This window comes from Chelonoidis abingdonii, chromosome 17 (assembly GCF_003597395.2).
Source record: "Chelonoidis abingdonii isolate Lonesome George chromosome 17, CheloAbing_2.0, whole genome shotgun sequence".
NCBI lineage: Eukaryota > Metazoa > Chordata > Testudines > Testudinidae > Chelonoidis > Chelonoidis abingdonii.
The window spans coordinates 1,006,170-1,019,220 of NC_133785.1; the positions used below are offsets into that span (position 1 = coordinate 1,006,170).

Genomic DNA, 13,051 nt, shown 5'->3' on the forward strand with positions numbered 1-13,051 from the left:
CTATCACAATTTTTTGTAGACGCAGGGTGTTAGCCATATCCGATGGAATTGAACATATTGGGAATCTCCGCTGGGATTTGGCATTGTGTCTCCTCGCTGCTTGGACTATCTGCTACTTTTGCATTTGGAAAGGAACAAAGTCAACTGGAAAGGTAAGACTGAAAATGCTCTGTGTCCTCTGAGGCACTACAGGACTTGCAGTCTCAGAATACATGTGCAAACTAAGGGTACTTCGCTTGGAGAGGAGGAAAGTGAGAAGACTTTCCTACTCTGAAAAGGAAACCTGTAAATGCGTGGGGCTTGATTCTCTTACCCTGTGCTGCATGATGTCATTTACACCTGTGCAAAGTGCGTGTAAAATGCTATCAAATCAGAACAGTAGTGTCACAGAGTAGCTGGCCCTATAAGGAGAGAGGGTTCTCAGTTTACCTGTGACAAATATAACTCACTTTCCCAGGAGAGGCAAATGAAGGTCATGTGACCAGTGAGTCAGGTGACCCAATCAGGCCTGTAGTAGATAAGGAAGAGACCTGGAGAGAGAAGATGCTGTAGATGGTTGCTGGCAGATGTAAACATTGCAGAGAGTGAGATGGCTCCTGCAGGTCCCTGAGTCAGCAAGGTGAAGACACTGTAGGGAAGGAGGCTTGTGGAGAAGGCAAAGAAGGCCAAACTGTGCTGGGAGAATAGGAAGATGGATGTCAGGGTGGAGGGGCTATGCCCATCATTAGACTGGGGTGAAAGAGACTTGTTTTTCAGTTTATTTTATGTTAATAGACCAAACCCCCGAAAAGGAGGGGTTATTGGATACATGCCTTTGTAGAAGTTACCGAGGAGTGTGAGTGAAGGGGAAATGGAGGTAAGGCACCACAGAGCCACCCCAGGCCATGATGGGGCACTCAGGAGGTGGCCGACCCCATTTCAGGGAGCATTTTACATCCACCTTGCACTCTACACAAGGTGCAGGCAATGGAGAATCAGGTCCCTTGCATTTTGCCAGTTCTATTTTGGGTGAGAAAGTACAAGTTATGTTTTCTCCTTGAACATTGTATTCCATATCAGACTATATAGGCCTTTGCTGCATTAAATTCACAGATGAGACCAATGCCAAATTCTGAACCTCAGTTGCAAGGTTTGGGTGAATTTTAATAGGGGGATGGACACACGGCATCCAAGATGTGAATTTGGTCTTAAATTGGAAGGTGTTGCAAGCATCAGTGATGACAGGGAAATAAAACAAAGACACCTAAAGAATTTAGAAACATAGGCAGCGTATAACAAAATGGAATTCATCTGGAAAAGTGAAAACTGACACCTCTGGAAATAACAATCCCCAAGACAGATATCAAGTGGGAGGAAGAAATGTTGAAAGCAGTCATACTGGAAAAGACGAAGGGTGATGATGGATAACCAATTAGATGAGAACTTGTGATACCATATTGTGCCTTAAAAGCCAGAACAAGTCTCTGCTAAATATGCAACAGAGGCATCGCTTCACAGACTAAGGAAGCCATCTGGTGCTGGTGAGATTGCACATGGAATAATGCATAGAGTACTTCAGTAACAGAAAGATATTGAGGAATGGGAGAGGATTCATAGAAAGAAGACAAAACTATTAAGAGTCTGGAAGGCCTGGCTTTAGAGGGAAGATGAAAAGAACTGAACTACAAGTGTGGAGAGGTGGTGGTGGGGATGGGAGGGGGTAGGTGGGCGGAGGGAGGAATGAAGCAATAAACGTCCACCTGTATTTGAAGCATGTACACCATGAGATACAGGAATGGTTTAGGGGACACAATGAATGGGATGCAATTGAGCAAAAGTGAGTTTAAGTTGATTGTCAGGAAAAATGTCCTGATAATCAGATCTATTGGATTGCAGAGTAATCACCCTGTAGGGAGGTGGTGAAAGCTCTATGAGTGGGGAATTACTTTGTATGACTGTGCAAAACGCTTTTGATTATACCATAAGGAACAGGCATGGGCTGGCAGGCAGAAGGCTTGGGTGACCTCAGACAGCAGGTCTTTTACATCTCTGCTTTCCATTATTTTTCCTACATGTACCAGGGCATGTTCCTTTAGCTTCCTCTATTTCTTCAGAAATGGATCTCTGACTTAAAGTGTGAAAATATTTAGTCAAACTGATAGACAAGAACGCTGTTTTAATACCGTGGCACATACCAGAGTGCAGTTACAAAGGAAGAAGAAGCTCTAATATGTAGAAGGAAGGAACTGTTGTATTTAGGAGACATTTTGATAAGTGTGTTCAGCGTGAGGGTGGCTGCAGGAGAGACATTTTGATGACAGTCTGATGGAAAGTAATTTCTTTTCTATTCAGTTGAAAGGTTTTGGTGACCAGTTAACTGAGCAAATAGCTAGCCATTACAAAGATATTCAGAGGTGCGGGTGGAGGGAGGGTGAAGGGAATTGAGCATCCAAATCCCCTAGATGGTTTTAGAAATCTTAGCCTGAAACCAAAAAAATTGAAGCTGGAATTCTCTAGGAATTAGGAGGAATTTGGACCCCCCCCCCACTACAGAAAGGATGTGGACAAATTGGAGAAAGTCCAGCACAGGGCAACGAAAATGATCAGGGGGCTGGGGCACATGACTTACGAGGAGAGGCTAAGGGAACTGGGCTTGTTTAGTTGGGGATTAGTCCTGCTTTGAGCAGGAGATTGGACTAGATGACCTCCTGAGGTCCCTTCCAACCCTGATATTCTATGATTCTGTGTTTAGTCTGCAGAAGAGAAGAATGAGGGGGGATTTGATAGCAGTCTTCAAAGAGGGTGGAACTCAGCTGTTCTCAGTGGTGGCAGATGACAGACAAGGAACAATGGTCTCAAGTTGCAGTGGGGGAGGTCTAGGTTGGATATTAGGAAACATTATTTCACTAGGAGGGTGGCGAAGCACTGAAATGGGTTACCGGGGGAGGCGGTGGAATCTCCATCCTTAGAGGTTTTTAAGGCCGGGCTTGACAAAGCCCTGGCTGGGATGATTTAATTGGTGTTGGTCCTGCTTTGAGTAGGAGGTTGGACTAGATGGCCTCCTGAGGTCTCTTACAACCCTAATCTTCTATGATTATATGAAAAGGCTCATTAGAGACTCAAAACACTTAAGTCACGTACAGCATTTTTGTGCTCAAATAGTTAACAAACAGCTAGGCAGCTGCAGATGTAGATATGTACAATAATGTAATTAATAATATCAAAATCCAGCTCTTGCCTTATGGCAAAACAGTGTCTTTTGTTGCTCTGTTATGACAACAATGGACTGTGTTTTAGGGGCTCTTTCCATTTATGCAGCAATAGGTTAGGACTATAATTTCCTCAGGAGTGCTAGGTTTGGGGGCATCTACTGTCTGACTGATACATCACTGCCTCAGGCAGGTACGTTCTGGTGGCTTTAGGGTGGGTTCAGATCCTCTGTTCCCGAGCACATTTGCTGTAGTTTGTGGTGCTTGCTGCTACCTGTGAAATGGGCAGTAAGGCACTGTAGGAGACTGCCCATGTAGGAGCCCGTATTGGCAGAATGTCTGTGGGATGCAGCTCACAGCCAGCACTGCCCCTTTCCCTCCACCGCTGCTGCTCTTACTCGTAATGAAAGTATTTCACCTTATGAGTTCAGATTATCATATCTTAGTTCTGATTAATAATTAGGCCCTTTACCAGAGACTCTTTTCCAGGGTCTTCTCTAGGCCAGAGATGCATTTTTGCTCTGTAAGAGGAACTTCCCTTTCTGGGGTGGCTGAAAGATTTCAGCCCTCTGAGAATTGTTCTTTCTTCTGACAGAGGGCTGTGGGAATGTGTATCTTCTCACTGCCTGCCCTGACTGGTTGGCCAAGTTGGTACACCACAATGATGTGTTGCTGTAGGCACTTCATAATAATGCTGTAGATTAGGGATGACAGAGTGGTTTCTGGGTATGTTGCAGTTTTTATACCTATTGTAATGACATTTTAAGTTTCTTTCAAAGATCTTCCATTTTTCAGTCATAGACATTGGCTTGCACATAGTTTATGCTCATTTTTATCCAAATGTGCTGGGAAAATTTAGGACACTTCCAAGTTCTGTCACTAGTAAGTCATCTCTAAAGCAAAACAAGACTTTTAGTTTTTTAAAAAAGTACGTTTTAGGTACAGTTTCAGAATGTACAATTCTTTCATACTACCACTCCCTGCCCTCAAGTAGAACACCAATCGCTTCCCTACCACCATATTTACTAAATGTTAGACAATGACATTATGGGCCTGAGTCTCAGCTGGGGTAGATCAGTGGAGCTTCTCTGTCAACAGAGCTGTCTGGGAACTGGAATTTCCATTCTGTGGTAAAATGCCAACATATTTTGGGGAAAAAGATCATTCTGAATTAGAACAAAATAATGCTGAAATTTCAAAATTTTCCCACAGATGAAAATTCCAAAAAAATTCCATTTGGGACCATTGAAACATTTTGATTCATTTTGATGTTTATATTATATTAATATATTATATCTAATACTTATGAATTAGATTTGGTTGGAACATTTTTGGTAAAATATGCTGCTTCATCAAAGTTGAAATGTCTCAAGGAGTTGTATCAATTTCAACAAAGTTTTCAAGAGGAGGATTTTTGAGGTTCAGGATGGACTCTCTGGTTGTGGAGAGAAAGGGAGAAGAAGTGAGACGGTGAAAACCTATCTTTGGATAAAAAAAAAATGTTTTTACATAATTCTGTTTCATGAAAATGTTCAAAAAGTTTTACTTGTGTTTTATATGGAATAAAAACAAATTCTGAAACCTTGAAATTTGTCACAAAAAGGAATTATCATCCTCTGGACAGCTGTAATATAAAGATATTAAAATATTAATGTTAATATTACATTATAAAGGTCAAAACGATAAAGTTGAAATGAAACATTTGCAACATTCTTGAAACTAAACATCTTGACTTTTTCCCATTCAAAATTTAATTAAAATAGCAACATTTCTACAAAACATTTCTATTTTGATGAAATTACAGTTTTAATGGGAAAACTGTTGAAAACTTTTCAACCAGCTATGATTGACGTCAATGGAGCTATGTCTCTTTACCCTCACTGAAGATCTGGCTCATCAATAATTTACCTTTAGATCAGTTTGCTGTTATTTGACTACTTGCTTACATACTTTACAGACCAATGCACTGAATAGAGGAAGACCAAAAGGAACTAAAGGTGACAATATAACGAGACATAGAAACATAGGAATTGCCACACTGGGTCAGATCTGAGATCCAGCTAACCCAGTAATCTGTATTCAACAATGTCCACCACCAGGTGAAAGAACCTGCAGTAGGCAAATGTGGGGTGATCTGCCTTTCAGATTAGGTCTTGCTCTGGTCTCTAGTAGTTAGAGATTGCTGTAGTATTTTTTCCAAAATGTTTGTTGTCATTAATGACAATAATTCTGGATATTCTTGTTATCCCTATAAATTCCTTTTTGAATCTTGCTAAGTTCTTGGCCTCAATGGCTTCTTGTGGCAGTGAGTTCCACAATCTAGTTACATGTTATGAGAAAAAATACCCGCTTTAATCAGTTTTGGATGTTTCCTGGCTCTTGTATTATGAGGCAAGGAGATCTGAAGCTTCCAATCTATCTTCTCTACAACATTCAATATTTTATGTACTTCTTTCGCGTCCCTTTTATTTGTCTCCTCTCTGGTCCTAACTATCCTAAATAAGTTTGTCATCTGCAAATTTTGCTTTGTAGAGAGATGTGAGAGAATCATGTTTCTCACTTGAGTCCTAGCAATCTCTTTGGGCTGTTCTACACTATGCAGTTACATTGGTATAGGTATATCTCACAGAGGTATGAAAAATCCACGCTCCTGAGAGAGGTGACTATACTGACCTAACACCTGGTGTAGACAGCACTAGATTGATGGCAGAATTCTTCTGTCAACCTAGCTTTTGACTCTCAGGGAGGTGGATTATGTACAGTGACCAGAGAGCCTCTCCCGTTGACGTAAGTAGTATCTACACTGAAGCACTACAGCTGTGTTGCTGTAGCATTTTAAGTGTAGACATACCCTTTTGTGAGGGCAAGGCTTTGTCCTTCCTGCTTTGGGCAAGGAAATGATTATTAGAATAGTACTTCCTATCCCTAACACATAGGATTCTGTGAATGCGGCTGGAGAAACTTCAGGGAACCTTACCATTAATAAGACACATTAGTAATAATATATTGCATTGCTGGAGTGTTTACTCATCATACAGCATCTCTGAGATACACCCACTTGGGGTGAGAGGGGCGGGGTAAGCAATAGCCAGCTAGTGTGCAGCCTGCTGCATAACCACGTGGGAAGTGAGAAGATTTGGGCAAAGACATTCGGACATACCCATTGTCTTCTAAAACATGTCACCGTTTTCGATGCCCTATAAAGAGCCCCTCTTCTCTATGCTGTATGTGAACTTGTAATAAGAAAGGGCTGAAGCAGTGCTGCAAAAATGAATCTGTGGTTCCAGGGATTTTTGGTGTTTCAAGCCTGAACCGTAGAGCACTGAGATACCCCTCCAGCTTTGCATTCTTATGTATAATACCCTGTCCTAATATTTGAAAAGCAATAATAGCCTGAGAGGAAAAGGACTATTTAAAAGTGAATCTAGTACAACATGGAGCAGTAGGGTTGGATAAAAGGACTCTGTTTGGTGAGGATTAGACACAATTTAGCTATTCAAGTAATTAATGCAGTAAGCATCCCTCAGTCACATGCAAGATCAGTTTATGGAATCTTGTAGAATATTTCCTGCTTGCAGCAAGGAGCCAAGATAGATGAGCCATTTGATCTCTAGCAATTAGTCCTTTTAATAGTTCTGATGAAACCTGATAGCCTGATCCAAAGTCCATTGAAGGCTCCCATTGATATTAATGGTCTTTAGATCAGGCAGTACTAGAGCTACTTATCCCAGAAGACAAGGCTTTGATCATGGAGGATCTTTGTTGCATATATTAATACCGTATCAATTTGCTTGTTATCGGGTTGGCTAATGGCTCAGTTTTTGCTTTTGGTTTATGATTAATCATTTTAATTACTGGACTCACCAATGAAAAGGGAATAAACCATGTCCTCAGATAAATACAAACAAACAACCAATACGCCCCTGCCCTCCACAAAGCAGTAAATAAATTCATTAAAATGTAGTATTCATTCCAATTTGCTCTCTTGATGTGCTTCATAGAGCAAACTGGGATATGATTGACACAGTCCATTATGATATGTGTTAATGGTACTTGTCTGGAGAAATCTTGATGGTGGGTGGAAAACTGCTTTTGGGCAGAAAAACCTTTTTTAATGAGTTTTAAAAGAACAAAAACATGATATCTGTCTGCAAAATTATGGGTTGTACTTTTGTCACATATGATTTAGCAATAAGTCAAAATTTCCCAATGTTAAGTGTTAAATTAAAAATGTATTATTGTGTAACACTGAGATCAGAGGGTGAGTTATTGCTCTGAGTATCACAATACTCACATAACCTCTGGGATTATGACCCATGAATTTGGATGGATGGAATGATTCAGATCAAATAAGACACCACCTCTCCCATTTCTTTGCCCAAAACTTGAGTCAAACCCAAATGGAAAGCTATTCTCCTTTGGTTCTCAGTTCCCCTACACCTCTATGTTCTGACCAGGATTGGAACTGGCAAAGTGCAGTACTTTGTGAAAACGTCTTAGGGAATTTCAGGGACCAGCTGGAAGATACAGAAATCTTCCAGAAGAGCTTGTTCCTATGAGTTTTTCGGCCCTATTTTATATATTGGAATGGTTTGAATAACCATCTTAACATTTAGCTGCTTATCCAGACTGAACTTAACCCGAGGACCTTTTGAGGTTCTCTCACCGCTTGTTTTGAGTTCCCAGATGTTAAACACTACCTTAATCAATGCAGTGGTGCGATCATCCACCATAACAAATAGAAGAAAGAGGCAGTAGATTACGAAAATTGTGCCGGGGGGTTGACTCTGAGGGACTAAAGACAGGGCAGGGAAAATCAGCTCTTCACCAGGGAGCAAATGTCTACAAGAAAAACCTTCATAATCAACATTGGTGAAACATAATGCTTCCTGTGAGATTCCTGTGTTACTGTATGCAATTGATGCACTCAGATACTTAGTGATGGGAGCCAGATAACAGCTAGGTAGATAAGATCTTCACATTACCATGGAACGTGTGAGTGGATTGGTTAAGAAAGTCCCACAAGTCAAAACAGGGAATAATAGACTAGATAATTATTACACAAATGTCTTCTCATTAAATATTTATGACACTTTTTTCTAATTATCATTAGTTACTTTCCTATTTTGTATTGCAGTTCTAAAAAGGATCCTGCTTGGTTAACATAATTGTTTGCAACTCATTTTAATAAAATTCCTTAGAGGACCACTCTGCAGTGCACTTACCACAGAAAAACTTAAGGACAGGAGAACTGCTGAATTGTTTATGTTTGACTTTTATTAGCCATTCTTGTATTCTACTTCCTACCATGGCATTACTGAAAAAGGTGTAGAAACCTTAACAGGGGAAAAGACTTCCTTGTCCCTAAAGGAACTATGTTACAATTTTACCTGCAATAAGAAAATTGGTTATTGGTTTGCATAGGTGTAAGGAAGGGCAGAATTTGGCATTTTTTCCTTAAAGTGCAGACTTTTCCTACTGCTTTCTATATGCATAAATATCTAAACCGGTGGCATTCAGCTCAATTCTCCTGGAGCAGCTCCTCAGATTAATGGCTGTGACTGGAGCTTGTCGTCTTCTGCTTGACTGGGTTTGGCAAACTTGGTTTCAGTCAATAAAACTTCCCAATGGCACCTGGTTTGGGGGGTTTGTCACAACATGAAGCTCAGATAAGGGTAAAGATTCATAAATCTCTTAAATGGGCTTGTTTGGATTAATGGTTTCAGGTCAGACTTGGTGAAATTCACACTTTCTAGCAGCCAGACTATTGCACTTTTACTCAGGCTGAATAATACCTTACTCCTTAAGAAGTCCCACTGATCAGTATGATCTGGTCCTAGCTAGGTTTTCAGTCCAGGGTAACAGACCCAACAGACCTAGACAGTAAAGATCCATACTTGATGAGCGTCTGAGCTTTCGAGTGCTTATCCCAATAAGTTAAATGCCAAACCTTTAAAGCTCACTAGGAAAATGAAGTTGAAACTCTACTAGATCTGGTTAAAGTTTTATTTTCTTGTCAGGGGAAATCCATGAATTTAGACAAGCAGTTTCTGTCAACTTTCAAAGGCAATATTTTAGCTGTCATACTCAGCACTGGCTGAGTATAAAGCCATCCTTAGCTACAGAATTCAACAAATTCCTTCCAGTCCTCTCCCCAAATACAGCTGGGTACTGTGAGGTGGTTTATGGGCGTCTTTCTGTTCCTCCTGTCAAATTATTTGATTATCCATGTTGGACGAGTGGAACAGAGGACACAGTGCTAGAGAAAGAAAAATCATTTTCTTTTGTCTCTCCTTTTGCTTTACTTTTTCAAAGAAGTGACATTGTTTTCAGAGGCAAATGTGACATTTTTCATTTCTTGTACTAGGCATTCAGCACTGGAGGATCTGAAAGCTTAGCTTTCACATAATTTCCACCTGGTATTCCCTAGGGCTCAGATCTTGAAATGGGTCTCCCTGGGCAGAATCTAGCTCTGTATTAGTGTTCTTTTAAGGAACAGCCCTCACGCAGCTTCCCACCACACATGGGAGAATGCCCACTATTACATCCCTTTATGTTGCCCAGCATACTCCCTATTTGCATTTTGATCTCATTCTATGTGCTAGTTAGGGCCATAGCTCCATCATGTCAGCAGCTCATCTAGGGTGCTATGCTTGCAGTGGGTGCCTTTGTGCCTTCTCCCCAACTATATGTGTACTTGAATAAGACCATGATCTGGCCCCTCATTTACTAACAGGGGAATGAATCCTCTTAAATTGGGCACACAGCTATGTTGGTCCTATTAGAAAGGTTTGCAGCAGACTGCGGTGACCAGGGGTGGCTCTAGGGTATTTTGCAGCCCCAAGCATGGCAGGCAGGCTGCCTTTGGCGGCTTACCTGCGGGAGGTCCCCTGTGCCGCAGATTCGGCGGCACACCTGCGGGAGGTCTGCCAAAGCCGTGGGACCAGTGGACCCTCTCAGGCATGCTGCCAAAGGCAGCCTACCTGCCACCCTCGCGGCGACAGGCAGAGCGCCCCCTTGGCTTGCCACCCCAAGTGCGCGCTTGGCGTGCTGTGCTTGCAGCCGTCCCTGGCGGTGACTTTACTCTGCCCCATATTTTAGTGTCTTTGAAATTGTTGACTATGATATCCTACTGTGCAGAAAGGCTTTTGTTTTGAGACTACAGTGACCCAGTTCTGATCTCACATCAGCTTTACACTGCTCTGACTCCATTGACTTCAGTGGAGTGACTGCTGATTTATAATTGTGTATGAGAGACCAGAATACAGCCAAAGTAAGAAGAAAATTGAAAAATTGATACAAATTTGCTAGGGATTGGAGCAAAGTATTTAACTAACTTCTGTGCACTGCCTTCCGCTGAGTCTAATATCCACTAGGCTCTCCCTGAAGACTCCTAGCAACATATCTTGTGTGTGCCAAAACATAAAGTTCAGAAATAGCTCTCCATACCTTTTGCCCATTAGTCAGCTGCCCTCCCATCAGAAGGAGTTAAGCTCTGCTTGCCAGCAGTTAAGTCCCACACAGAAAATGTATTTTTCAATAGCAGACTATATAAAGACTCTAATGGATTCAATGAGGCAGAAAGAAAGTGAAAGGACAGAAGAAGAAAATAAAAGAGAAGGATGTGTGGAAAAAAAAAAAGAACTGGGGCCCATTGTAAGGGCCCAGGAAAAGGAACTAGGCAGCAATGATTATATCTCCTGAAGTGTCTTTTGTTTCAGCCTGAAGTAGTAGCAAAGAATAGCTCTTCATGGTGAGGCTTTAGCACTCAGTCCAAGATTGATCTCTGTATTCAAAGGAGGAAAGTAGAACGTTCATGAGATGCATGCAGAGTTTCTGCTTTCCACCCTCCTCTGTGTGAAGTTTTAAAACAGCTACTGAGATTTTCTTTTCCCCTCTCCCCTGTGCTGCTCTGAGCATTTAAGGACATCTCTAAGCTGTTAGCTAAGGAGATCTGTATGCAGTGCTGGCGAACATTTTTCACAAATTGTGATTGGTGATTGTGGACAGCTTTAGTTTGTAATATTAAATCAAAATAATGCAATATCTGTTTCATTTGTTTGCCATTAGCTTTCAGTAGCGGAAGTCCACCTTTACTAGGAACTGTGGCTTAGAGTATGTTGACACTTCAGAGACTATGCCAGCATAGCTACTTCTCTGTAGCTATGTCAGCTTGGTCCTGAAGTGCAGATGCAGCCTACACAGATGGAAGAGTTTTTTTTTCATTGGTGTCGGAATACAGTAGCTATGTGGATGGAAGAATTCATTTTTCTACCGATGTAGCTACATGTACACGGGGGATTAGGTCAGAATAGCTATGTCAGTCAGCAGTGTGGTTTTTCCACAGCCCCTACCCAAGGAACCTATGTCAACGTAACCTTTAAGTGTGGACCAAGCCTAAGGCTGTGGCTACACTAGAGAGCTTACAATGGCACAGCTGCACCGATGTAGCTGCACCACTATACGCTCTCTACTGGAACTGCTCTAAACCAACAAGAGAGAGCTCTCCTGTCAGCTTAATTAATCCAGCCCCGGTGAGCAGTGGTATCTTCTACCACCGACATAGCGCTGTCCACACTGGCACATAAGTCGGCATAAGTTATGTCATTTGAAGGTGGCTAATTCACATCCCTGAGCGACATAACTTATACCGACATAAGCTGCATTGTGTACATAGTCTTGTATTAGCTAAGAGTCTGCTCCAAGTTTATTGAAGTCAGTGGGAGTTTATCATGCCCTAAATGTGACAGGAGGATAGCTTGCGGTCCAGGGCCATGTAAGAAGGCTGGAGGAAAGGTGTAATTCAATGTACCAAGCCAGGGCGTGAAATAGAAACAACCCAACTGTTAAAACAAAATGAAAAGTGTTTTCTGAAAATATTAAGATGTAGACAAATGTAGTGAAATAAAATCAGACGTCTCTCTCAAGGAAAAGCATATTGTTTTAGTAAAGGTACTGTAAATGGACTTGTGCCTGGACCGGACATTCTATAAAACTTTCAGACACTTTAACATTTGTTTTAAAAAATAAATCTCAAGCCAGCAAACAAGATTTTAGTGTCTGAATTACCTCAGTCCATTTCTTCCTCATATTATTACTTTGTAGTTATCATGTTCCTCCCCAATCAACCACTCCACACCCTTCCCCCACAATTAAACAAACACAAGCAAACAGAAAACCGAACAGAAAAAATGTCAGGAAGAAGATGGGAGCCAAGAAATAAAACAAGAAAATAGGTCTCTGGGGGGGCATGTGCTATGTGTAGGTAGTATGGCATTTCAGGTGCTAAAGCATTGTTGTTGGTAGTTATTTTAGGGGGCTTGGCAGGTGAAGTACAACTTGTATTTCTGCTGGGTAACTCTCTGTTAGGTTCTATGAAGCCAATATTGTTAAAACGAAGATTTCAGAGTTAGGCCAATAGACAGCCGTCATTCCACATGTGCAGCACCTGGTGTAAATTGGCATGACTCCATTTGCTGAAGATGTGGACCTTTATTACAGGGATTTCTGTGATATCCATTCTCATAGTATCTGAGTACCCTGAGTACATGGATTAGAAATACATCAAAGTTCCCTGATGGGAACGATGCTCAATTCCTTTAGTCCTACAGGCCAAGTGGAGGCACTCTTTTTGCAAAGTACTGGATTTCTTTGTGTTGGTTATTTTGTCTTACAGTATTGCTCTTACAGATTCATAGATTCTAGGACTGGAAGGGACCTCGAGAGGCCATCGAGTCCAGTCTCCTGCCCTCATGGCAGGACCAAATACTGTCTAGACCATCCCTGATAGACATTTATCTAACCTACTCTTAAATATCTCCAGAGATGGAGATTCCACAACCTCCCTAGGCAATTTATTCCAG

General features: G+C 41.5%; 1 protein-coding gene across 1 annotated transcript in view; it reads left to right on the forward strand.

The window, feature by feature from the left end:
• SLC6A11 (solute carrier family 6 member 11) overlaps window positions 1–13,051 on the forward strand; it is a 194,977-nt gene that overhangs the window by 44,654 nt on the left and 137,272 nt on the right. Inside the window, exon 6 of the mRNA XM_075073420.1 lies at window positions 20–152. Within this exon, the coding sequence (XP_074929521.1) occupies window positions 20–152 (133 nt within the window). The remainder of the gene's footprint in view (window positions 1–19; window positions 153–13,051) is intronic.